This window comes from Vitis riparia, chromosome 3 (assembly GCF_004353265.1).
Source record: "Vitis riparia cultivar Riparia Gloire de Montpellier isolate 1030 chromosome 3, EGFV_Vit.rip_1.0, whole genome shotgun sequence".
In the NCBI taxonomy this organism is placed as follows: domain Eukaryota; kingdom Viridiplantae; phylum Streptophyta; class Magnoliopsida; order Vitales; family Vitaceae; genus Vitis; species Vitis riparia.
Genome location: NC_048433.1, coordinates 7057708 through 7085292, shown reverse-complemented (window position 1 = coordinate 7085292; position 27585 = coordinate 7057708). Strand labels below are relative to the sequence as shown.

The window sequence follows — 27585 nt, the reverse complement described above, 5'->3', positions numbered from 1 at the left end:
TAGAGTGAAAATGGAATAGAAAAGAGGAGTTGACAAAAAAAAAAAAAAAAGCAAAACAAAAATTAAATTTAAACTCAACATTTCTTTATCATAAAATAAAAGATTTTAAATATAATTTTAATTCTAACATTATTTTATATTTTTATTTTTTAATTACAACCAAATAGTTTAAACTAAGATTTTTATATCTTTTATGCTTTACATTTTATTTTATTTTGTTTTAATTTTTTAATTTTTTATTTTTAAATGCTCATCATCCAGACTAAAAAAAAATTAAGGCATGGTACTCAATGAAAGCCATGAGGGGAATTTAATATTTAAAAAGATGGAGGGTGCGGATTGATATTTATCAGGAACCAGCTAATAGAGTTGCTGGTTACAGAAGGAATTCGGAGGAGGCCGTTTGATATTTAGAAATATTCCCTCTCCCGTTTCTCAATTCTAGGGTTTTTCAGCACGATTCAGGTAGCTTCCTTTTTCCTTGTTTCCTTTGTTTGGTTTGATTTGGAATTCAAATTCTCGATAATTTCTCTGATGCTCTGGAAATTATTTTCTTTACTTCACTTGATTTTTTTATTTTTTTGGCCGGTTCTGTTTTCTCTGACGGAAAATTTTTCCATAAGAACTTCCCGGGGAAATAAAAATTCCAGTGAATTGGAGCTTTGAAGAAAATTTCGGCTTTTTCGGGAAGTGTCATTTGTCATCAAAAACCATGCTGTGAATTTCACTTGTTTAATCGCTTCATGTATTATTAGTTGTTGTTTTTCATTTTTGGAGTCAAATTTTTGGGGGGTTTGAATGCTGAAATCAATGTGCAAAAGTATCGACTGTTGGATTAAACTTTGTGAAATTGGGTTTCTGATTTTCATTGTGTTCATTTGATGGGGTCTGAGTGGTCCAAAGTGGGTATTTATACTTGAGGATCAAGTTTATTTTTTAAATTAATGTTTGATAATTTAGTGTTTAATTTTGTGGTTTAACTATTTGCTTTGTTTTGGGTTAACTTCTCATGATTAATTTTCTGCTTCAGACATGGATGAAAAATCGAATGACAATGAGTCCTTGATTGCTCGCATTCAACAGTTGGAACATGGTATGTGGTTTTTTTTATTGATTAATGCAGTTATTCCTTTGTCAACAGCTTCTGGTACTTTGGGTCTATACACAACATTGTTATTTTTGATAGATCAGCACCTAGATAATGGATTCTGTGTTTGGGTTTCATAGTGTGTATATATATGTGTGTTACTATTGTTCATACATGAAATAGTGAAGAGATCAGATTTAATGAAGAAGGGATATTAGATTCACTATATGGTGTGGTGAGATGCCTGAATTGGTCATTGATCTTTTGTGTGAACAAAGGAATTGGTTCAGTCCAGCACTAATCTTGTTGGAAATCATCATCATTGATTAACCCCATTAGAGAACTTACAGGCACTGAAAAACTCATTGTCTAAATTTATTGTCACTTAACTTCTCACCTGTCAGTGTTTTGGTTAACAAGAATGCCTAGTCTTCTGCTGAGTTTGACACACCTCCCAACTCTTCACCTCCTTGATACAAATATTTTCATGAGCGCGCACATTAATCTGCCTCTGTGCAACCTGGTACCTCACCTATTCATATGGCTTCTATGCCCATGAGCACATATGTTTCTTCAATGGATTCTATGTCTATCCATTTCATATCTCTCTCTGTAAGTTAGGTAAATGCTAGATATATTGGATGGATAATTCACTTTGGCATTGAATCCACTTGCTCTTTTACTCCCTAAAACCACCAGAAGAGCTTGTGATTTATTTTGGCAGCCTCTGCAAAACACTTCCACCCATTCTCTGAACCCCATGATTATCCGTATGACTCAATCTCCAACCTTTTTATTTAGGTTGTTTCTGAACCTGGCACACTGCCCTCTGCTGTCAACTAACTGACTCTAGAATACATAGTTTTTGTATTGTGGTCAAATTATAGATAAACACATTGTGCTCTTGGCAGGTTAAGTTATGCTTCCTGGATACCATGTTTTCTGTTTGATTCTCTGAGCTGTTTCTGAATTTCAAATCTATTTAATGATATTTGATATTGAGTATTCCTGTCTGTTTTGTAGAGCGAGATGAATTACGTAAAGATATTGAACAGTTGTGCATTCAGCAAGCTGGACCTAGCTACCTTGTTGTAGCTACTCGAATGCATTTTCAGAGGTATTTTTTGCCACTCCATGAGGACAACTCTCTCTCTCTCTCTCTCTCTCACACACACACACACACAGGTGGTGGCGGCAAGAAGAGGTATTTATCTTTTTAGATTAGCAATAAAAATGCTCTATATTGAAATTAATGCCCTATTAGGACAGCTGGTTTGGAGCAGGAGATTGAGAACTTGAAAAAGAAGGTAGCTGCTTCCACAAGAGAGAATTTAAATCTTCAAGAGGAGCTTTCAGAGGCTTATCGTATCAAAGTGAGGTTTTTCTTTTTCCTTCTAAATTTACATTATTAGCAATCTGTCTGCCCACAATTTATATGTTTGCTTTGCCTTCTCCAGAGCCAGCTGGCAGATTTGCATAATGCAGAGGTCTCAAAGGTCTCTCTCTCTCTCTCTCTCTCTCTCTCTCTCTCACACACACACACACACACACACACACACACATTCTTTTTGTTCTAGGTTTGGGTGGGGGACTAACTTATGCCTCTTTATGTTATGGAAATCATGGGTATCTAATTTGGTCAATTATAGGTGTGAAATAAAGGGCCAATATATCTTGCTTAAAATGGCTTCCTGGATGTATTTTTGATTGCTGCAGACAAGTAAGCAAATATATGTCAAGGCTCAATACTCATCCAGATTTGACAATTGATAGTGCGCCCCATTTTACAGAGAGATCTTTAAAACTGGGAGTTGGATTTTGAGAGTATTATTATAAAATGCTAAACTTTGCTTTGAAGGTGAAAGAAAGAGGATTTGGACCTTAAACTATGAAGGAGGGTGTTGTTATGTATCTTTGATAAGCAAGAGAAAAGTACATTATAGGACACCTAATGGTTTGTTATCCAAGTATGCAGAAAAGGGGCAGTTATTCCCAATTAACTATTAGGGATGTTTTTAGTCTAATCCTATGTGTCCATGCTTTATAATGTTGATGGTTTTGTCTGTGCCATCACTAGGATGCTCTAACTTCTGACCTGAGAGGGTTCAAATAACAGAAATTATAAAAGCTAATTTGGAAGTCACCCGTCCTTTCCAAGGTGGCCTTTTCCTTTGGACCCCGGTTCTAGAAAAAATATGAACAGTTGATAATTTGATGTTGATAAAGCAATCGGAACTGAATGGCTATGCTCATTGGAATTTGAAATGGAATTGTGTGAACAGTCCAGATTTTTTATATGCTTGGCTTATCTGTGATCCTGCCTAACAATCCTTCGAACTTGTAGATGTTTGGAATGTAATGCTTGAATTTTGATGGTCTAGAGATTCTGATAATGCCATTTTTTTAAAAAAAAAATTTCTCTGGAAGGAAAGGAAATGGGGTTTTTGAAGGAAAGGAGTTGGGGGATATTCATCCTCGGTCAGTTCCTGGGCCTAGGCCAGGAGTTATGAACCATGGCATTATGACCATTGGTCAGGAGACTACGATATTTCTAAAATTAAGGTGAGGATATTTTTTCCAAACACTTTTACTGCCTATTTGATGACTTTGATGAGGTGGTAAGTTGTGTTTGGAGGAAGAAAAAGTGAATATATACCATCCTTGGGGTTGCTCCAAGGATGGGGTGCTCTCTGTTATATGGTATGGGGATCTGGACTGCTCTCTGTTATATGATTTGGGGATTTGCAGCTCTCTGAAAAGTGCGATTCTTTGCTTGGGATGCTATTGGGATAAGATATGACTGGGGACCAACTAATGAGAAGGTGGCCCTCAGTGAATTGGTGCTACTTCTGTGAGAGCGAGGAAGACTCAGCAAACCACATCCTGCTCCATTGTTAGCTAGGACTTTTGCTAGAAGCATGTATAGCTCCCAACCCCTCTTCCCCTACCCCCTCACATGCTGCTAAACTGATTGGTCTGAAGTGCAAATCTTATATGCCCCCTTTTTAAGGACCTATTTCTATATTATGTGCACTAATTTTTATTTCCTCTAAGGGAGGGTGTACCAAAGTGATGGCTTTATCAGTAGTTACTTGCCGATGTTGAGCAACACTATTTTGTTTTTTCCTCTATTTTTCTCCATTATTATTATTATTATTATTTTTTTTTCTAATCTATTCTTTATCTATTGAAAAGTTTTTTTTTTTATTATGGTAAACAATTGCCTTGGTTTCGATGGGTCATCTTGGTTGGTGGACAAGGTGAGTCTTTTTTTATGTTAATATTATCATGATAAAAGGGTCTTCATATATTAGGTTGAAAGCTTACTCCTTGCAATTCTTGGTTCAGGTTTTTGGCAAAGGTGTAGCTAAAAGAGACCTTGATGATGATGCTCTAAATCTAAGTTCTTGATTTTTAGAAGTTGGATAGGAATTAAGAGTTATTGATCTATCTCTATCTTCCATAGAATAAGTGGTTGGGTATTTTAGGAGTTGTTAAGTTTTTTAAGTACCACTTTGATGAGTTTGTCAACTGATACCCAGGTAATAGCTTTGGAACCATGGTTGATGCATGTTCATCATTAGCTTGAAATATTAAAGTTCTCTTTTAGTAGAAGATGACTATGCACTTGGGGTTCAAGGATGTAATCATAACTTTGTAATAAATTATATAGACAACCAACAAGTATTTTGCTCTTGAGTTCCTTTGGGACTCTATTGTTTTCCTTGCTTCCCTTTGGGCTTTCTGTTCCAAGGCATTTAAGGGGACTCCCCTTAATGTGATTCAGTTGGATTGGATAGCGGTGTGTACTCCTTAGGGATTGGTCCTTAGTGGGAGTTCGTTTGTTTTATGTGTATTTTCCTGTAATTTAGTTGTCTTTGGTGGGAGGATTTCTCATCCTTCTTCTTGTACTTCTTTTTATATTAATATATCTTTGTGGCGTTTCCAATAAAAAAAAAAACAAGTATTTTGCTCTTGAATTACCCCCTCGTTTGTATGCTCAATGTTAAGGCCTTGTTTGTGGAATCATTATGTATACAACTTCTAGATTAGGATAGCAATTGAAATAGACTGGTCTATTGTAATATTTGATTCTAAGAGCCCTAGTATTGAATCAGCAAAATTGTTGTGTTTAGTGTCTCTTAGACAAACACAAATAGGTTTATCTAAGCTAGGTCTTGTTAATGGTTTGATTGCTACTTGAACTGCTCCTATACTAGTTTATATTTTTGTCTTCAAAAGTTGAAGGTCTTTTGGATTGAATAATTGGTCCGTTTCTTATCCTTGTCCCATGGAGGGGTTATTTTCAGCTATCTTGATTGAATAATTTGTCTTAAGCTCATAAGATCGTATTTGACATGGATTTTTAATATTTTGAGTTAGAACCCACCAATTTCTCAAGTAGTTTTCCATCTTACCTATTGAAAGTTTTAATTGATTGTCTAGTCTTGAGTTAAAACTTTCCAAGGGCTTAAATATCAATTCTAGCCTTATGTATTTGAGCTACAAGACAATTGTCTTAATAGGTTAGTCATTTTTTTCCCCAAATTCTATCAAGCCTTTTATAGTCTAACTTAGTTTAATTTCTTGTGGGGCCACCTTTTTCTATCACTCATTGGTTGACCAATCAGATTAATGGGTCGACCAAACACCACATCTAAAGGCGATTTTAACTATAAGGGCTTCTAGTTTAAATTAATGATGTAACCTTAAAGAGTCAGAGATCTAATACCATTTTAACCTTGGGTTTATGGATGATAAAGCGAAATAAAAAAACAAAAGTAGAACACACAATAAACACTAAATTGATGTGGATTCTTGCTATCAGAAATCTTGAATTATTGAACTTTCCCATTCCATATCTTGCCAATTTTGAAAATTTTGCAGATCCTTGAAGAAAGTCTTGGATTGCTTGCCTATCAAAAAAAAGTCTTGAAATGCTAACGTTAGAGGCTACCATAGCAATCATTTTCATTTTCTGAAGTGAACCTAGATGTTAAATCATCATCTAAGTCATTTGAATCACTACTTGGCTAGGAAAGAGTTACTTTCTTAAGATACTTCTTATAGGTCTTATTAGCAGAAATGTCTGGAAATTTGGAAGGAATTCCCAGAGAGGGGGATTTGGGGGAAGATGATAATGATGATGATGAGGTTGTAAACCATTTTCAAATGAATATGGGTATTATTTTGGCATGGAAATAAATAAGAAGTCATCAATGTTTAAGTTTTTCCACTCTGTTGATTTTGGGAATTGGACTGGGCATAAAAGATATTGATCTGACAGCAATTTATCTCTGATAAGCCTGTGCATTTTCTGGAGTATGTCTGCATTTCATTGATTCTGATTCGTTTCAAATTTTTTTCCAGAATTTGGATGCAGAGAAGCAGATTAAATTTTTCCAAGGTTGTGTTGCTGCTGCATTTGCTGAACGGGATCATTCGATTATGGAGGTTATGTCAATTACCCTTTTTCCGTCCTTAAGGGTTTTTTTGAGCAACTTAGCTTATTTTCTATATATATAATACTTTTTAACGGGTTTTGATTTCCCCCTGATTTTGAATTTTGTCTTCTCTTTTCATTGTCTGCTGTATTTGTACACTAGCTCTTAGGAGCTTCTGCTTCTTCTTCTTCTTAAATTTATTAAGTTATTTACCCAAAAATATCCTAAGAAGTTTTTTGAAACTTCTGTATGGCTAACACCAGGCTGAGAAGGCTAAGGAGAAGGAGGAACTTGCATTACAGGAATTCAATAATTTCCAGAAGAGGTAATTGAGGTGGTAGATCACTTGCAATAATAACAAGCTTTTATCCCTCCATGGCTTGGGCTCTTTTTTTTTTTTTTTTTGATAGACAAGAAAAACATGTATTAAGAAGTGCCAAAAAGAGGGCACGCCCTATGTATATAGACAATATACACAAAACATCCCAAAGCAAGCACCAAACAAAAACAAGATTAGCCTACAAGGATAGGGCAAAACTAACCACAAGAAAGAGCATCTATGAAATTCAAAATAGAGGGGATTTCATTGAATCCTGGGACCACTCTAAAAGTGAACAACTGAAGTACTCCTCCAATCATTGATCCGATAAATCTTCATCTTTGAAAGTCCTTTCTCTTTCCAAATATACCAAAATAAGCAAATCAGAGCTAAGTGCCAAACTACTCTTTTCTTCTTATCTAGGCCCTTAATTTCCATTCTAGGAGGAGATTTCTCACAGAGGTCAGAAACACCCAAAACAAGCTAAAGACTACTAACAACAAAGTCCATAGCACTCTTCTTATCACAATGAATAAGAATGTGATCAGTTGATTCTTCACTATCTTTACAAAGGCTGCATCCATTCACCATGAGTCATCCCCTCTTCATTAACATATCCACATTTAAGATCTTCCCCCATACGACTTTCCAAGCAAAAAAAAAAAAAACACGTTCTAAGAGGAGCATGGGATCCCCAAATCTCTTTGGCTGGGAATACTAAAGTATTCTCAGCCCTTAGGGAATTGCAATATGACTTGACATTGAAGCTTCCCCCTCTTATCATCTTTTCAAATTAAAATGTCCTCTCCTTCTTGCACTTCCCATGTCTTGGGCTCATTCATTATCCAGTTTTGGCATCACTTATTCCATGGCTAAATGAACTCTGAATAATTCCAGTGGCTAAGCAGCACCAACTTTGAGTACCATGGAAAAAAAAGGAATTATGGACTGTGACTTCAGAAACAGGCCCAGTTACTGTTTCTTTATAACTCATTTTCTTTTTTCTTTTTTTCTTTTTGGATAGACATAACTCATTTTCTTTTGGGAAAAATGTATTTAAATTATTGTAGATTTGGTACTGCAATAACAGAGCTTCTTGTTGCAGAAGAAATCTGTGATTTATTAGCATTCTTGCAATCTATTATTTTGTGAATTAAAAATGCAAATTAATTTTATAAATACAAACCCCAGGTGTGTGTTATAATGCATTCCTGCAACAACTATTTGTTTAGTTGTTTCATGATTTCCCATGTTTTAGGACGCTTTGGAAATAGAATTTGTACTTGAATCATTGTCACTGTAGGCAGATGGCAGCTGAAGTAAAATTGTTTTACTATTAGATATGCAATTTTTTTGTGAGGCAGGATAAAAGAGCTTGAGTCAGATAATTTGAAGCAAAAACAACTGAATGTTGCACTGCAGATTGATCTAGCGAACCAAGAAGATCAGAATGAAACTTTCAAGAAGGTAGTTGCCATTGTTTATTTTAGTCTCTCCAGGAAACATCTTGTTAAGTTGATATGCAATGGTAATATTGTATTTAAAAGCTTTGTGTCGTTTCCAATCAAAAAAAAAAAAAAAAAAAAATATTGTATTTAAAAGCTGTACACAAAGAAGACACAGATCATAGACTGGCAAAAAGCAATGGCCAACTAAGTACCTACCCATGTCCATTTGGTCAGAGAGAACATTTAATGACCTAACAACTTGATCCCAACTATTTGCAATCAGCTGGAATCTGTTTTTGCCTTTGTACTTTACTTTGGGGTTTATCCACTGTTAAATCCTTGGAAATCATGGCTTTTCTCATTGCCTCAGTCATTGTTCTTTTTAGTCACCAACTTGGAACAAGTTGGTCACTCTTCTATGTGACATGCTTTTTGTTCATTGCGTGACATCGTTAAAGAATTTCAATGAACTTTGCTTGATCTTGTCTTGAACAGATCACGCCTCTCACTCTTTGAGAGTTGAGAAAGTGAGTGTTGGTTCTACCTTTGCCTATTTTGCTACCCATTAATCTTTCAGTTCTCATTTCTTTCTTCTCCATACCTGTCATTTTATGTGTTGCTCTCTAACTTTCCTTGTAGATGAAATTCTGATATTGAATAATACATCGGAGCATTAGACATGACTTTGTTGCTTTCCATGCTCTTTTGGTTCTGATGATCATACTTTGTATTATAACAGGTTATTAATAAGTTTTTTGAGATTAGACAATATTCTCTTGAAGCTTTTGAGGATGCAAATTGGGATGATAAATGTGGTTGCCTGTTATCTGATCCCGTAGAAATGTGGAGTTTCAATACTAATGAGGAAACTTCCACCTCTAAATACATTGTGAGTTTTTCTTCATTTTTGTTTCTCTCTATCCTTATCTAGTTTTTTTCTTTGTTTCAGGATACTTGATATACCATTTTTTTTGAGGAAAAGTTGAATATTATATGATTTATGATGCTCTATGCTGTGTATTCTGGAATTTTTTATCTGCATTTTTTTCCTCTTCTACTATTTGCTACTTGAATAACTTTCCTTAGACAGGATGCATTAGAAGAGGAGCTGGAGATGGTGAGAAACTCTGTTGATAATCTTCAAAACAAGCTAAGGGTGGTATGGATTCAGTTCTCATCTAAGATCAGTTTTGTTGGATACTGAGTTTTTAGTTGCTCATTAATCAACCTTTTTTTTTTTTTTTTTTTTTTTTGTGGCATATAGGGTTTGGAAATTGAAAATCATTTGAAGAAGAAAGTTAGTGAATTGGAAAAGCAGAAAGTAAGAACTCTATTATGTTCAGAAATTATGACTTGGTCCTGGATTGCATTTGCTTTGTTTTTAAACTTACTGAAATTAAGTGTCAATTCTGAATTGCATTTCTTTGTTTTTGATCTAATTGATTTACATTCAGATCATTTCACACCAAATGTTCAAGAACAGAATATCAGGGTTGCTTCATTATCATTCTCAGCACAGACTTCATGTTGTAAATTTACTTGATGAGGGGAAATCCCATCTCAAATCAATTATTGATGTGGTAGAAGAAAAGATTCGACAGCTTGATGCAGACAGAGAACAAAATTTGGTACCTCCTCAGAGAGACTTAAAGTTAGATGAAAATGAGTGTCGAGATGTACATGTTAGTATTGTTGGGGATCATAATTCAGTAGCTGAGGTTTGTTGACTATTTGCTTGTGCTGCACTCTTCTCTCTCTCTCTCTCTCTCTCTCTCCCCCCTCCCCCTTGCCCCCCCTTTTTCCCTCTCTCCTTCTTCCCTCTTCTGTCTTCCCCTCTGCATATTTGGTATTGGGTTTGTCATGGGTCCTTTAGTTTCTTAGACTTGAGATTACTAATGAGACATCTATGTTTATAGCAAATTAGGTATCTTGGACCTTTAACAATTATTCAAGCACATGATGGAGTACCTGTTAATTATATTGTTCATATGAGACACTGATCGTATCATTTGTTCCTCTCCATCTCTGTGAGAAATGAATACATATCAGGAAAATCAGAGAAGAGAGAGGAATATGCAAGCGCTTCTTAATTATATTGTTCATATGAGGCATTGGTCATGCTGTCATTTGTTCCTGTGTGTGTGTGTGTGTTTGAAAATAAATATATACTGAAAAACATAGTGGGGAAAGGGGGAGGAGGGGATGGAAGGGGGGAGGAAATATTATATATTTTCCAAGACCTGATGAAGATTTTTGCTGGAACATCAGGTATACTGTTCCACTACTCAATGCCTGAAACATGCAGTTGGTGCCTCTTAATTATATTGTTCATATCAGGCATTGATCATGCCATCATTTGTTCCTTTTGATCTGTTTGTGTCTATGTGTTTGAAAATAAATATACCTTAAGAAAAATGGAGGCAGGACAGGGAGGGATGAAATATTATATAATTTTCATTGAGTGGTGGAGCAATATATCTTTCGTTCTAGGAAATATCTTCATCAGTTGAAATATTATATATTCTCCATGACCTGATGAAAATATTTCCTGGAACAATAGATATATTGCTCCACTATTCAATGAAAATTGCTGTATCTGCTGTGCATGATGTCAAAATATCTATCTCGGCTTAGATAATGTTTCTTTCTCAATGGATACCCTTAAAGCACTGTCAGTTTTTGGAAACATTGACTAAAGTTCAGGATGAAGAAAGTTAAAAAAAGGGGAAAAAAAATCTTTGCATTAGGAGAATGTTTTATGGTAATTAGACTACTAGTTCATCTTTAATATGCTCTCTATATACTGTGACACACACCCCACCCCGCCCCACCACACCAAACATCTTCCTGTATTCATTTCTTAATTGGCCTCTATATTCTGAAATTTTAAATTTGAGTTCTCACTAATTCTTGTCATTGTTCCAGAGTAACATTCCTGGTTTAAAAAACAATGTGATTGATGGAATGGGTGATGCCTCTGAAGCCTTTGCTCAGGCAATGCAAGAGAAGGTAATGTGTATCTCTGCAAGTCCCACCCTTTGGCATTAGGTTTTTCCTTTGTATGCACATTCAAGGAAAATATTTTGATGATATGTCAGCAACAAAGGACCTAGGAGAGTGTTTAAAGTATTGTTGCACACCCACGCAACCAAAAGACAGAGGGAGGGAAATGTGCTGCTGATTTGCTAATTTCTTGTGTTATTACTTTGGAAAATTTGTCAGGTTTCAGCGTTGTTACTTTTATCACAGCAGGAAGAACGGCATCTACTGGAGAGCAATGTTAATATAGTTCTTCAGAAAAAAATGGAGGAGCTTCAGAGAAACTTATTACAAGTAACTTCCATATAGTTTTTGTTTCCTGCACTTAAATACCAGGATTTTAATAGCATGTTGCCTTTTGGTTACTCAATATCCTATCCTATGAATTTGATTGCTAGGAAAATGATAGATAGGAAGCTTTCATGTATATATGATTATTGCTGACTCATGAAATCATCTGATTGCACTGTAGGAAAATTTTCAGTAGGCGGGATATGAGCTGGTAGATATTAAATTATATCTGGAAAACCCTTCCCTCTCTCCTGTCTTATGATTCTTTTGGCCCTGTTTGGAAAATGGTCTTGAAAGTAGTTTTCTGTTTCTTATAACAGAACAATTTTCTAACTCAAAAAACACATTTGACAAGCTTTTGATAGAAAATAATTTTATGAAAATCTGTTTAAAAAATAAGTTATTTTTTCAAAAAACTAATTTTAAGTGTTTTTAGTTGTTTTTTTTTAAAAAGTGTTATGACAATTTAAAATATGAATAATGTTTTGGAAACTTTTGTTGTGTACATAAGTGCGAAGTACCGTCATAGAGAATATGCCAAGAAAACCGTTTTCAATATTTGAGTTTCCTAACAAAATTTTGTTCCTGAAAACAATTGAAAACAGTTTTTAAATATTGTTATTAAAACTATTTTTTGAGAATTGTTTTTTAAAATGTTCTCTCATGGGTGAAATCCCTCATTCTAAACCCCAATCCCTTGCCACTTGGGCTAGGCTTCAAGTCTCCATCCTATGTTCACTTTATAAAGAAGTAGGTCATTATCCTATGCCACCATCATTCCAAAACCTCTCTTAGCCCAACAAATTAACCCACCAACCCACCAACCCACCAACCCACCAACCACCATAATAATTAAAGACATGCAAAATCCCTGCAGATTCATATTAGTTTTACAATAAAGTATACAATCTTGAACTCTAATATAGTGGCATGAACTCCCCAATATGATGTCCACTTATAAAGAAACAGGTTATTTCCGAGAATGAAATGCAAGTATTTCATGCCTATGTTTAAATGCTGGTTGAGATTACTAGTAGAATTGACAAATATCAGAAGATTTTCATGTGGTGGTTATATGATTCTAGGAAAGATCATTTGGTTGATTCAAAATCTCATTTCATGTCTTTGGTTAATCTTAGTTCATGTCCTTTTTTATGTGGCTTCTGAAAGTTTATTTTCTCTTTTGGGTTGTCCAGTGGGATGCCCTGGAGGAGATTCCATACATAAATACATACAGAGATTTCATAGATACATACACATAGAGATTCATACATCCATCCATCCATCCATCCATCCAACATACATACATACATATATACATACATCCATCCATCCCCCATCCATCCATCCACACACAGACACAGAGACACACACACACACACACACACATACAGACATAGACACAGACACAGACACACAGACACACAGACACACACACATCCATACATGATCTCTTTGGACTAGGGGATGGTTTACTGGGGACGTAGAAGGCAGGCAGTCCATGCATCCCGATTTCTTTGGATTAGGGGACAGTTTACTAGGGACTTAGAAGGCGCTCTTAGGCCCAAGGCACAGCCACACTGTAGCTATAGTGCCTCACCTGCCAAAGCTTGCACCTTGTCGGAGAGGCGCATTTTGTCTAATTTTGGATTGTATTTTATAAAATTGATATAGACCCTATGTTGTGTTTCATTTCGTTCAGGCACTTGCCTTGTGTTGCATTTTGTGCCTAAGCCTAAAAAGACTTTTTCACCTTAGGTGCATCTTGTGCTTTTTGAAACTATGGGGCATACATAGATGTATCCATACATCCATGCCTACATACATACATCCTTATGTACATATAGACATACATACATAAGGATCTAGGTTCCTCTTCTTCAAAGGATAGCCCCATTTTTTCTGATAAAAAAGCAAGAGAATTATATTGTTATAGAACCAAGGATAGCTTACTCACATACATATGTATAAACAGTTTGTGGTGTTTGGTTTTAGGCTGTATGCATTGGTTTTAGGCTGCACATGCATGCATATATACATACATACATGTATATACTCTTTGTGGTGTTTGGTTTTAGACTGTATGTATTGGTTTTAGGCTGCACATACATACATACTCATTGTGGTGTTTGTTTTTGTGGTGCTTGTTTTCAGGCTCTATGTATTGGTTCATACATACTCTTTGTGGTGTTTAGTTTTAGGCTGCGTGTATTTTGGGGGCAGGGATCTAGGTTCCTCTTACTTCAAGGATAGCTCACTCATTTTTTCTGATAAGAAAGCAAGGGATTTCATTATTATAGAACCAGAAAGAAAGGAAAAAATGCAGTATTTATGATTATGCTCTATATACTAATATTACTTCTCTGCTGATATATTTTTTTTAATCAAAATTATTTTCTTTTTCTTTATTGAAGCTAAACAGTCATGCTCAATATGTCCATTGTGTTCTTGAATCGTTTTAGAAACATCACAGTACATGCTTGTACTGGTTATGATGGACAATTTTACCACAAAACTTTGATCCAGTTTAGTCTTTTTAGACTTCTGGAAAAATGGAGCCCGTTAAAAAAGGCAAGATTACATAAGGTTATACCATTGAGGGCAATCAGAGTCTAGGAGGGTTAAGGAGGCTTAGTTACTGCGATAGCCCTCAAATAGTGGTTATTTTTCAGTTAACTCCTTATATGAGACACTTCTGTCTAGAGCCATTATATCTTTCCCATATGGGTAGCATGGAATCAAAATACACCATCTAGGTTTGGTTTCTTCATATGGGAGGTTGTTTGGGAGAAGATCCTCACCATTGACCAGCTCATGAGAAGGGGAGGATTCTTGAGAATTGGTGTTGCATATGCTGGTTTAAGGATGAGTCACTATTAGTTGCTTGCTCATGCATTGTTGGGCCTTGGGATCTCCAGTAATTGCTATTTTTGACCTCTGGAGTCTTCTCAGCACACTACTTGAGTGAGCGAAAGTAAGAGTAGAAGTAGGGAGGATTCCCTTTTTGAGTGTGCATTTGGTGTTTATGGAAGGAGCAGTAGAAGAATCTTTGAAAGTTTGTGCTCTTAGAGGATCTGAAAAATATATTTGTCAAATTTTTGTATGTTTGGTTGAGGGAACCCTTGGGGGTGGGGTCCTTCCTTCTCTCTCTCTCTTTCTCTCTGGTTTTTTTGATAGGCAAAGAGAGAATTTATTAAATAGCCCTAACGTAGAGTGATTGGATCCTATGTACACAAAGGGGTATAGAAAGGCACTAATAAAAAGAAAAGAAAAAACAGAAGCACCTAATTGAAACAGTCTAGCTCAAAGCCTCAAACCAATTATCCACAATTTAGGGCTATCTAACAAGTCCCAAAATGTATATTTGTCTATACCCAGTGGTGCTCCAGACTGCTCCAAAAAGGATTTAACAAGGTTCTCATTCAATTTTTGATCAGGAAGCTTTTCCTCATCAAAGATTTGATCATTATGCCCTCTCCATATGCACCAAAACAGGCAAGGGGGAGACATTCTCTGTACCTTCCTCCTCTTATCCATTCACATAAACTTCCATCCCTGTAATAGGAAAGACTTAATGCATCTTAAAATTGCTATCATTATGTCCTGCAATTTTCTGGATGTCATTTTGTGATTCATCACTTACTCTACAAATATTGCATCTGTTCACCATTATCTGTCCTTGCCTCTCACACCGTACCACCTCCCAGGCCAAAAAAGAAAAAAAAAAAGAAAAAAGAACAAAAAGTTCTAAATGGGGTACCCCAAATTTCTCTAAATTCTCCTCATGTAAGGAATTATAAAATGATTTTACTGGGAATCTTGCCTTTTTTTTCCTCTGCTCATGGTAATTTTACCACCCTTACTGCTTGCAGACTCACAACATGGATGTGCTAAAATTTCCAAATTTAACTGAAATTTGTGGTTATATCTGGGCACCTGCACGAAATTCATTGTAATGAAGTTATTAACCTTTTTGAGTATTTCCTCTGCAAAGGATACCTTGCACCAATTTACTCCTTTCTGACATCCTGTCCCTGTAATTTTCAACTTGTTTAATGTGCTTAGCAGTGTCATCTGTGTGGTTCTAGATGAGTGTTAATATGGCAATACCCTACCCTTTTATCTCCATGATTCAGGGTTTATGGTTCAAGCAATTCAATTGTTGGTCCTGGACCCTCATCAGTACTAGATCCTTAGGTTTTAGGTTTTAATAAGAAATATTTAATTTTTTAATATTTCTGTAAGCATGAAAAAAATTTGACAGAACAATAAACTAAAAATAATAACACAGCCTTTATTATCATAAAAAGTGGTGTATCTTAATATGGTTAGTTCATTAGTACTGTCTTAACCCAATTATTTGGTTGGGTATGGTTTAAGTGGATCAGCTTCTAATCAAGAATGAACTGGCTGAGTAAACTGCTATTTATTGCCACCTGTAGATGGTGCTATTATCTCTATGTATGCTTCTTTGGTGTCCTTATTCAAAGGCAAAATATCTTCTCTTTTCGGTCTTGAGCAGTGCTCTATGCAGCTTGATACTTGGCTTCTAATTATTTTCTTTACTGGAGTGGTTAATGGGTTGAGCAAATATTTTGTTTGTTCAGGTTACCAATGAAAAGGTAAAAGCTCTTATGGAGTTGGCACAATTGAAGCAGGAATATCAACTACTACAAGAGTATGATTTTTTCTTATCTTTCTGAATATAAATATCAATGTTCTTATACAAAATAAATAATATCTTATATGTTTACTTGTGTTTCCGAGTGCCTTTGTTTTCTAGTAAGGGAGACTTGTAAATTTTTCGGTTTCTAGCAGTTCCAGTGTCAAAGCTTGCACCATGTCAATGGCTTGAACAGGGACCCTTTGTCTTGTGGTCTTGATGAACCGAAAATAACCAAATTGTCTGTCAAATATTATAAAAGCTTGTCAGGGTAGTTAGTGAACTGAGGATTGATTTTGAAACTGTCTTAGATTAATATAGTTCCTATCTGGTTTAGATCTTGTCAGCATTCCGGTGATGATGAACCTTGAGGATGGGATAATAAATTTGTAGATCGGAAGTAGGGTAAGCAGAAGTTTAGATAGTGGGGTTGCTGGCTCCTGACATCTGTTCACGTTCAACTTCAATCTTGAACATATTTTTAGTAACAACCATCATTAGCAGTAGTGTGTAGGTACTTGGCAGGAAGAAGCCTTATTCTCATGATTTTGCTTTGAATCCAAATCTGGAAAACACCTTAAAGTTTGAATTTTTAGAGGCTCAAACTGTGTAAAGTGTGCCTTGGGTTTGATTAATGCATCCCTGCATGGTTCAAGAAGATGGTCCAAATCATATGACTCAGTTGTAAAATTGGGTGTTTATATCAGAACTTTTCTTAGCATGAAACCCATTTATTATTCCAATGCTATTATGGTTTAGGTCCACACAAAATGGCAAAACTCCAAGGCAAGCCTGGGCAATGGCCATAACTAGGCCTGTGGCAAATTTGGCCACTTAAAACTGTCATGCAACTTATTGTGCAAAATTAGGATACAAAAGAGAAATTACCAATATTTAAATAAAAATTTAATCTTCAATTCTTAATAAAGTTGTCACAATGTACAAGCAAACAAAAAGGGGAAAGGAAAAGATGAAACTGCGGTAGGATTTGAATAAAATTATTAACATCATACTGATGTAATATGAGAGTTGAAAAGAAGGAAACTGAACATTCTAGACTTCACTCTTTGATTATTAAAGCAGTGTCAAATGACCCAACGTAATTCATACCTGGCATATTTATCAAGGTAGCAGTCTGTGATTGGCATGTGTTGGACACAGACTGCTTAAATGCATCTTGCACATGTCTTGGGTATTTCTAGTATTTAAATGAATTTTTACATGTGGCCATTGCTTGTTTGACATTGATAGGACATGAAGTGGACGCATCTTGGCTTTCCTGTTTTATGAACATACAGAACAGTATAATTGTGAAATTTGGACCTTCACGGCTTCACCTGTGTTTTAAATTGTGGGTTTTGTGCTATAGTTAAACATTTTGGTGTTAGCATACGCTCTGCCTTGTGTACGTGGTCCATTGATGGACTGCAGATACCTGTCTACATGATATCCATAGAAGGGGCAACAGCTGCAGCAAATGTTTTTATTTGCTCATTTTAACTCTGAAAACCATCTAATTTCACGGAGGTCTTGGAGGGGGAATTCAATTTTAAAAGGGAGATAGTCAATTTCTTTCACCAGTTGTATCCTGATTCAGGAGACAAACACTCTGGTTTGTAGAGAGCTGGTTTCAAGCAGTTAGATGGAGGGATAATGGGGTTGGATCTTGGAGAGAGCTCTCAGTGAAGAGGATGTTTTGGTGGCACTTTTGGACTTAGGGGCGATAAAACTCCTAGGCCAAATGGTTTCAGAATTGCCTTTTGGCAACTTTGTTGGGCTACAGTTGGAAATGAAGTTATAAGCTGTTTCTATGAATTCTGTTGTTTTGGTTTTTTCCAGAGAACCCTTAATGCGGCGTTGTTGGTCTTGCTCCTGAAAGGAAAGAGTGAAGGGTATTACTGGCTTTTGTCCTATCAGTTCAGTGGTGGAGTGTACAAGCTTTTGGCAAAAAGTATTGCAAATAGGCTTAAGACAGTTATTGGCAAGATTAGGATTGAGTCCTGAAATTCCTTTTGTTGAGAGTAGGCTAGTTTTGAATGCAGCTTATGTCCATTGAAACTCTAGACTCAAAAGTTTGAGAGCATGGGTGCCTTGCAAATTGGATATGGAGAAGGTTCATGATCACGTGAGCTGGAACTTCCTATTTCAGTGATAAGTAGAATGAATTTCTGCTAAAACTGTATTTGATTGGATTAAATTCTGTATTTCAACATTTCATGTTTCAGTGTTAGTGAATGGGACACCGACTGGTTTCTTCCATAACTCAAGAGGCTTGAGACAAGATGATCCACTCTCTCACTCTTTATTCATCACCCTCTCCCTATTTATTCAAGTTGGGGATGGAGGTGTTGAGTTGCATTATGGACCATAATGGCTTCAAGGTAGGAGGAAAGGATGGGGGTGGGGTTCTGATCTTGCATATCCTGTTCGTGGATGACTCCCTTCTTTTTTGCAAGGCTAGTAGTGAGCAATTGTTATACTTGAGATGGGTGTTGTTTTGTTTTAAAGCTGTCTCAGGTTTAAAAATAAATTTCGAAAATAGTGAGCTTTTTCTAGTGGGCCTAGTAAGAGTAGGTTGGGCAGTTGGATTTGAGTTTTAGGCGTACAGTGGATCAACTTCCCACTAAAAATTTAGGTTTGCCTTTGGGAGCATCTTACTAGTGCATTAAAATTTGGGATATGTAATAAAGGAGATATTTAGGTAAGGATTGGCATCTTGGAAGAAGTTGCATCTTCCATATGAGATTAAACAGATGGGCAAGACTCCAATTCCTCCTTGAGATCCTCCTAACAGAACTTCCATGCCAACCTAGCCACAACTGCTTTAAAGAATGGGGCAGCACCTCATCCATCCTGAGCAGAGTGAAAATGAAGGTCCACGAACTGCTTGCCAATGGATGAGCAAATGGTTCACTGATTCTTCTTTCTGTTTGCGAGGCAGCATCCACTCACTTTAGATCAATCCCTCTGCTCAATCTGATCCATTGTTAAGATTTTCTGACTAACTGCCTCCTCAAGTGAAGAAATTGACTTGAGAAGGTAGCAAAGGTCTCTAAATCTCCTTATCTGATAAGGAGAAGGTAACATTGGACTCCAGAGGAAAAAAATCAAACAGGAAAGTTATCATTCCTGCTGGCGTGCACACCAATTTATCCAGGCAGTTCTTGCTTGCCACCATAGAGTTCATACATTGAACAACCATTTCAATCTCCTTGTCTTAAGAACTTCTCCAAAAACGTGGGGAATTGGGTTTTGAAACTTTTTTGATGAACACCTTCAATTAAACAATTAATAGCATAATGAAAGAGGGAGGGAGGGAGAGAGAGATGCAAACTTGGTTTTATAATGGTTCAGCAAATCCCGCCTATGTCCACTTCCTCAATTTTCTTCCAAGTGAAGGTTCCATTAAACTGAAGCTTTCAACCCAAGCTTTCAAGCGATACAATTGCATTCAAAGCTTCAATGGGCTCTTACAACTTCTCTTCAAATTCAAACCCAACTTGAAGCTTCAACACTCAATCTTTCTCAAAATGATGAAGGTTTAACCTCTCTTAATCCTAGCTCAATAAATGAACAAGTACGAAGAAGGCTAGGATGGATACAGGGGGTGCACTAAGAATGATTTGTAAGTGAATGATTAATGCACAAAGGAATGAGAGATTTGAACGATAGAAAAGGGTAGATAAAGAATTCAACGCAAGTATTCTCTTCTCAATAAATACATAAGAGTTCTCTATTTATAGGTTTCCAACCTTGGACACCCCAAAAGGCACAAACTAGTCTCGACGGATAGAGCTCCAGTTTGACTAGTTGACATCGTTGAGTAATAAATGCACAACAGGTGACCGTTTGTCCTTTCTGAGGTTTGATCAGGCCTTGACTAGGAAAAGGGCAGCTTAGATTGGGAATGCAAGCCCTCTGAAAGAGAGAAAATTTTGTGCAACCTGAACCAAAACTTGACCGGAAAAAGGCAACCAGTTTGACCAATTCCCAACCGGTTGAGCTGGTTCAGGTCCCCCTTGACCGGTTGGACCAAAACAGGCCTAAAACCTTCCTTTTTCTTTCCAAAAGCTTTCTAATACTTAGGCAATGTCTCTAAGTGAATTTGTAGCTCAATTTTGAAAAGATTTGCCTTAGGTGTTTGGATGATTTCTTAGTTTCAAACAAATTATAAGCGTTTAAGCAAGTTTTCAATGAAACTAAGTATTGAAGAAATGCATGTAAAAAGTTTAAATCCTAAGTGCACCCAAAGGATTCATCTTACGTTGATTTTCTAAATTTTGATTGGTCTTCATGTATCCTTGATTTCCTTTTCTTTGAGATCTTTCAATTTGACTTGACCTCTTCTTTTGATTTTCTTGTTTATAACCTGAAACTTGATTTGAACCTATTAGCTTACTTAACCTTGTTTTGTTATTGTTGAGAGAGAGAGAAAGAAGAAAGACCTTGATTCTCATTAATGTAATGATCTACTTACAATTGAGAAATATATATATATACAAGGCTAAGAGTCCTACAAGGCTAAGAGTCCTAACTACCATACATGTGTCCTACCATATATGTGTCCTATATTAACAAGGAAAGGTTATACACTATAAATACATTATATTCAACACTCCCCCTCAAGCTGGAGCATATACGTCATATGCACCAAACTTGTTACAAATATATTTAATCCTAGGACCTCTGAGAGATTTAGTGAAGATGTCAGCTAGTTGATCATTTGAATTAACAAAACTTGTAGCAACACATCCTGATGCGATCTTCTCTCTAATGAAATGACAGTCAACTTCAATATGTTTGGCCTTTCATGAAAGACTGGATTGGATGCAATATGTAATGCGGCCTGGTTATCATATATGAGTTTCATCTGTTCATCCTTTCCAAATCTCAACTCTCGAAGAAGATGTCTCAACCATATGAGTTCACATGTTGCCAAAGCCATAGCTCGATACTCGGCTTCAGCGCTAGATCTGGCCACTACATCTTGTTTCTTACTCTTCCAAGATATTAGATTACCTCCAATAAAAACACAGTACCCTGAAGTGGAACGTCTATCTGTGGGTGAGCCAGCCCAATCTGCATCTGTGTAACCAACAACCTGAGTATGACCTCTGTTCTCGTACAACACACCTTGGCCTGGTGTACTTTTGATATATTGAAGAATGCGGATTACGGCATCCCAATGGCTATCACATGGTGACTGTAGGAATTGACTAACAACACTCACAGGAAAAGAAATGTCTGGACGAGTAATGGTGAGATAGTTCAATTTACCTACAAGTCGTCGATATCTCCCGGGGTCTCCTAAAGGCTCCCCCTGTCCTGGTACAAGTTTGACATTCGGATCCATAGGTGTGTCTACCGGTTTACAGTCTAACATACCGGTTTCTTCCAGGATGTCTAAAGCATACTTCCTTTGGGAAAGGACCACAGCAGAACTGGATTGAGCTATCTCAATTCCCAAGAAATACTTGAGTTTCCCCAAGTCTTTGGTCTGAAAGTGGGTAAAAAGGTGTTGCTTTAGTTTCTGAATACCATCCTGATCACTGCCTGTAATGACGATGTCGTCCACATAAACAACCAGATAAATACACTGCCCCAAAGAGTTATGATGATAGAAAACTGAATGGTCTGCTGTACTGCGAAGCATGCCAAACTCTTGAACAACAGAACTAAAACGGCCAAACCATGCTCGAGGAGATTGTTTCAAGCCATATAGAGAACGGCGTAACCTGCATACTAAACCAGACTCCCCCTGAGCAACAAAACCAGGAGGTTGCTCCATATAAACCTCCTCGGCAAGATCACCATGAAGGAAGGCATTTTTAATATCCAATTGATAAAGAGGCCAAGAACACATGGCAGCCATGGAGAGAAGCAGACGGATAGAAGCAATCTTGGCAACAGGAGAGAATGTGTCACCATAATCAGAACCATAAACCTGAGTATAGCCTTTAGCAACTAAGCGGGCCTTAAGGCGATCAACCTGACCATCAGGACCAACCTTAACTGCGTAGACCCAACGACAGCCAACGGTAGATTTACCCGAGGGTAAAACAACAAGATCCCAAGTGCCATTAGAGTGCAGAGCAGCCATTTCATCCACCATTGCCTGTCGCCAGCCTGGATGGGAAAGAGCTTCATGGGTGCTCTTTGGAAGAGAAACAGAGGATATAGCAGAAACAAAAGCAGAATAGGGTGAAGATAATCGATGATAACTCAAAAAATTGTAAATAGGATGAGGATTACGAGTAGAGCGAGTACCTTTCCGAACAGTAATGGGTAAGTCATTAGGAGAAGGCAAGGCCGAGGTAGGTGAAGCCGAAGGGATAGGAAGTGAGTCAGCAGGTGCCTCAGCAAAAGGGAGAGGAGCAACGACACGAGGGCGACGATGATAAACCTGAAGTGGTCGAGGAGGCATAGCATCAGGTGGGGAGACAATGGGAATAGGCAAGACTTCAGAAACAGGAAGAGACTCAGAAGTGGTGGAAAAAAATGGTGAGTCCTCAAAGAAGGTGACATCAGCGGAGATAAAGTATCGATGAGTCTCAAGGGAATAACAACGATAACCCTTCTGAAGTCTGGAGTATCCCAAGAAGAGACACATCATGGCTTTGGCGGAAAGCTTGTCCTGTCCAGGAGTGAGAATATGAACAAAGCAAGTACAACCAAAGACACGAGGAGGAAGGAAATAAAGTGGTTGGTCAGGGAAGAGAAGGGAGTGAGGAATCTAATCATGTAAGACAGAGGAGGGCATACGATTAATCAAATAACAAGCGGTAAGAACAGCGTCCCCCCAAAAACGAAAAGGAACATTACTGTGGAGGAGGAGAGTACGAGCTGTCTCAACAAGATGTCGATTCTTGCGTTCAGCTACCCCATTTTGTTGAGGAGTATGAGCACAAGAAGACTGATGAAGAATCCCATGATGGGACATAAACGAAGTAAATGGTGCTGAAAAATATTCCCGGGCATTGTCACTGCGTAACACACGAATAGAAATATTGAACTGGGTTTGGATTTCAGCATAAAATTTCTGGAAAATAGAGAATAACTCAGCTCGATTTTTCATTAAAAATAACCAAGTACATCGAGAATAGTCATTAATGAAAGTGACAAAATACTGAAATCCTAAAGTAGACGCAGTCCGACAAGGACCCCAAACATCAGTGTGGACAAGCTCAAAAGGAGACTTTGCCCGATTATTCAAACGCTTTGGGAACGAGACACGAGTATGTTTCCCAAGCTGACATGACTCACACGGAAGTGACGATAAAGTGGAAAAACGAGGGACCATCTTCTGGAACTTGGAGAGACTAGGGTGGCCCAGACGATTGTGAATGAGGAGAGGAGCATCAGTGGAAATGCAAACTGCAGGAGATGAATCCGAGGTGAGGTGATAGAGGCCTTGAGACTCACGTCCTATGCCAATCGTCTTCCCCGTACTCCGGTCCTGCAAGGTCACAAATTTATCAGAAAAGGTAATAGAGCAATTAAGAGTACGAGTGATTTTGCTGATGGAAATAAGATTAAAAGGACATTCAGGAGTATAAAGGACAGAAGTGAGAGGTAGAGAAGGTAGAGGAAGGGCCAAACCAATACCTTTAGCCACAGTTTGAGAACCATTAGCTAAGGTAACAGTAGGTAAAGTAGAGGTAGTAGTAATAGAGGAGAAAAGATCCTTATTACCAGATAAGTGATCAGAAGCTCCAGAATCTAGAATCCAGGGTCCAAGAGAAGATGTGTGGGTAAGGCAGGCAGAGGCATTACCAGGCTGGGCAACAGAGGCAACAGAAGCCTGAGATGCGAAAGAGCTCGGAGGCTGAGGCAGCGGAGAATCAGAGGACTGGGCCACATGTGCAGTGCGAGGAGGTCGTCCATGTAACTGATAGCAACGATCGCGAGTGTGGCCAAGTTTATTGCAATAGGTGCAATGAGGACGTTGACCTCTACCTCGGGTACCACTGCGGCCTCCTCGAGAGCTAGTTTGAGAAACTAACACAGAAGAATCTGAAGTACTATCAGATGGCAAAGTCTGAGTGGAGGAGATACGGAGGAGGCGAGCAAACACATCATCCAAGGACGGAACTGATGAACTACCAAGAATCTGATCGCGGACAGGCTCAAGATCCGGACGGAGGCCAATAAGAGTAAGAACCATGAAGAACTGGTCAAGCTGTGTTTGTTGAGCCCCAACATCAGGCGTAAGAGGCATCACAGTCAAGAACTCCTCCTTAAGAGAGGCAATCTGGCCAATATAAGTAGATAGATCCAAGTCCTGTTGGCTGAGATGGACAATAGCAGAAGCCACCTTATAAAGACGCTGGATATCATTCGTATATAATCCTTTGGCCTGAGTCCAAAATTTAAAACAAGTTTTGTAGGCCCGAAGATGAAGAAGAATCTTGGGATCAACCGATTGCCATAATACACTACATAACTGTGCATCTATCTTCCTCCACTGTACGCGGTCAACCTCAGGGATATCTGCCCCCTGTGTAATCAAGTGATCCTCATATCCTTGACCCATAAACCAAAGTTCAACAGAGGCAGACCAGGAAAGATAATTGTCACTGCCAACCAATTTCTCCGAAGTAATCATAGGAGAGCCAGATATAACAGCGGAAAAAATGGAATTTTTAGTAGTCATATCTACTTATCTGGAGAATGAAGTATGTTTGGATCGAAGAGAGCCCTAATACGGCTTCAGATTGCGGCGTGGCACCACCGAAAAAGGGAGACGGCCTCAGATCGCGGCGTGGTACCACCAGAAAGGTAGAAGAACACTTCCCAAGGCACGTGTAGGGATTGGAGTGGAGAAAAAGTAGTCGGAGCTTCGCCGGAAAGACTGTTTGGAGGGCCGACGGAGACAAAAATCCCCAAAAGAGGTATGTGCAGGGCTCGGATGGGAGAACCAGGGAGGTAGGGAGGCTGGTCGGCGTCAGGCGAAGCTGGAGGAGGAGGCGCGTTGCCGGAAAAGGCCTCACGCGCCCTCACGCGCCGGCGCGTGAGATGCAGCCGCCGGCCGGAAAATTGCGCGTGGGCGGCGCGTGGAGGCTTTTTTGGTGCTGGTGCCTTCACAAAAGTTGGAGATCTCCTCCAGGCGCTCCTTCTGGTATGGTTGGTGCCGGAAAAATACGTCGCCGGGAAGTTCGCCGGAAAAGTTCGCCGGCGGTGAGTGGTTTCTGTCGACGATCCGAATGTCCGGAAAGTATTGGGAGATGGGGAAGGTGACCGGAATGAAACACGGTCACCGGAAGGTTTCCCGGAGTTGATGACACGGGAAACAGGAAAGAATTAGGTTTTCTTCCTTGGCTCTGATACCATGTTGAGAGAGAGAGAAAGAAGAAAGACCTTGATTCTCATTAATGTAATGATCTACTTACAATTGAGAAATATATATATATACAAGGCTAAGAGTCCTACAAGGCTAAGAGTCCTAACTACCATACATGTGTCCTACCATATATGTGTCCTATATTAACAAGGAAAGGTTATACACTATAAATACATTATATTCAACAGTTATCATCAAAACACGCTTAGGAGAACCCTTGGGCTAACACCTCCTGTTTGAAAATTTTTCACACTTTTTGCAAGACATGATTTAGTGAGGAATTACTTAATATAATTTGGATAATGAATTATTCCAAACAGTTGCTTCTGCATTTTCTCATTATTAGGCTTTACTCTATTTCTTGTTCCTTGTGAAGTTCTGCCTTTTGAAAGTTTTTACACCTTCTGCATTATGTGTGTTTTGTTCAATGAAATATTGAAAATAAATTTAACTGGAATATGGAAATATGTGCAGGAAGATCAGTCATGACATGAAACAGGGAAATTTTTTAGCTGACATTGGGGAAAAAAGAAATGCTACTCTTGAAAGAGATGGAAAATTGAAAAACCTGCTGAAGAAAACGTACCTGAGACGCTGGATCGGTCCCTTAGATTACAGTGGAAATCAAGCTGAAGCTCACCTGAATAGTGAAGGGAATTTCTCTGGTAGAAAGTCCAATTATAGCATGGATTTTGCCAGGTCTTGGAAAATGCTTATAGCGCTTGATGCATACAGTATATAGGCATTTCTTATGCATGGGAAACATATCCCCTTTTTTGTCCACTGATCTATCATAAAGAAAAGCATTTATAGAACTTGTTTGTTCTCTCTCTCTCTCTCTCTCTCTCTCTCTCTATATATATATATATATATGTTTTTAACTTTTATGTTTTCCTTTTTTCTTTCCAGAATGAAGATTGAAAATGCAACCCTAAAGGAAAGCATGGAAAGCATTGAGCATCTGACCTCTTCGATTCGTAGGCTTCGTCTCACACTTCTAGAGGTTATTCTTTTTACACTTTCAATTGAACAGAAGTTTTTATATCTGGAGCAGGGGATATGTTGTTAGTTAGGATAGAGGGGGAATGAGCAGGTCATAGGAGTGGCTAAATATTTCATAATTAAGAACATCAACTACAAATGTCAGACCTACCATACCCTTCCATGATGGAAGTTGTAGTGTCGTGCTGCTTTGGGCATCTTTTTCTTCTATCTTCTAGTTGAAATGTTTCTGAGCATTCAGTAAAAAATCAGGTTCCTTGTAGGAACATTGTTCTTATGCTTGAAATTGATAGGTTCTGTATTTCTACTATTATCTGCTCTGTAGGCTAAAGAGTCAGTTACATCTGGAGGCACAGTTTCTAGCGTGTTAGAAGCACTGGATGACATTATTAATGAAGCAAAACTCGTAAAGACTGCTCTTGGCAGTTCTCTTCCAGTTAGTTGGTCAGCAGATGCAGATGGGGAATCATTTGGTGAAAGTATGGACAATGCGCCAGGCTATTTTCATGGGGATTCCAGCAGTGAGAAAATAGACTCTGTATGTGCTGCAGGATTTGAGATGGTAGAACTTCTTATATTTGCAGTTCAGGTATTGAAGGACAGCACAATCAAAAGAAGTTCCAGTTATGGTCTTGTGAAAGGCAACTAGGAAGGAGAAAATGATTGAAAATCTGTGCTTTATTTATATATGGAAAGTTGTGCAGCTAATTCCAGAAAAAGGAGGGAAAAAAAAACACAAAACAGAAATAGGGTAATGTAGAAAATCTGTGCAGTATCACCTTTGTCTTGTAAACCCAATGCTTAAGAATAGGTTATGGTTCAATCCCTGGAACAATGTATGTATTTATCAATTGTTTCTATGTTGTACAGTGATATTTTAATTGCAAAGGCTTTAGACTAGGCTTCTCAGTGCCCTGATACCAATGGGTGTTATGTTATAGTGCTTTCTCTT

At 37.8% G+C, this 27585-nt stretch overlaps 1 protein-coding gene across 4 annotated transcripts; it reads left to right on the top strand.

The window, feature by feature from the left end:
* The first annotated feature begins 347 nt into the window (after window positions 1–347).
* On the top strand, window positions 348–27585 carry LOC117911218 (myosin-10). 4 transcript variants are annotated; one of them, XM_034825487.1, is made up of 18 exons: window positions 349–465; window positions 1031–1093; window positions 2111–2204; window positions 2352–2460; window positions 2545–2583; window positions 6458–6541; window positions 6795–6856; window positions 8215–8317; window positions 9038–9187; window positions 9389–9457; window positions 9563–9619; window positions 9753–9926; window positions 11224–11307; window positions 11521–11631; window positions 16236–16306; window positions 26106–26330; window positions 26541–26634; window positions 26959–27585. In XM_034825487.1, exons 2-18 carry the CDS (start codon window positions 1033–1035, stop codon window positions 27280–27282), a joined length of 1911 nt encoding a protein of 636 aa, XP_034681378.1. In that variant the 5' UTR covers window positions 349–465; window positions 1031–1032; the 3' UTR covers window positions 27283–27585. The 4 variants fall into 4 exon arrangements, with proteins under 4 accessions (XP_034681381.1, XP_034681378.1, XP_034681377.1 ...); XM_034825486.1 differs by having other exon boundaries at window positions 350–465; window positions 9753–10016; XM_034825490.1 differs by lacking the exon at window positions 26959–27585 and having other exon boundaries at window positions 348–465; window positions 9753–10016; window positions 26106–26296; window positions 26541–26622.

Bases quoted from the DNA above. Each gene is read 5' to 3' on its own strand.
- LOC117911218 (XM_034825486.1), top strand. From the start codon at position 1,033: ATGGATGAAAAATCGAATGACAATGAGTCCTTGATTGCTCGCATTCAA. The intron at 11,308-11,520 runs GTAATGTGTATC...AAAATTTGTCAG, and splicing joins CTCAGGCAATGCAAGAGAAG to GTTTCAGCGTTGTTACTTTT. The intron at 26,635-26,958 runs GTTATTCTTTTT...TCTGCTCTGTAG, and splicing joins TTCGTCTCACACTTCTAGAG to GCTAAAGAGTCAGTTACATC.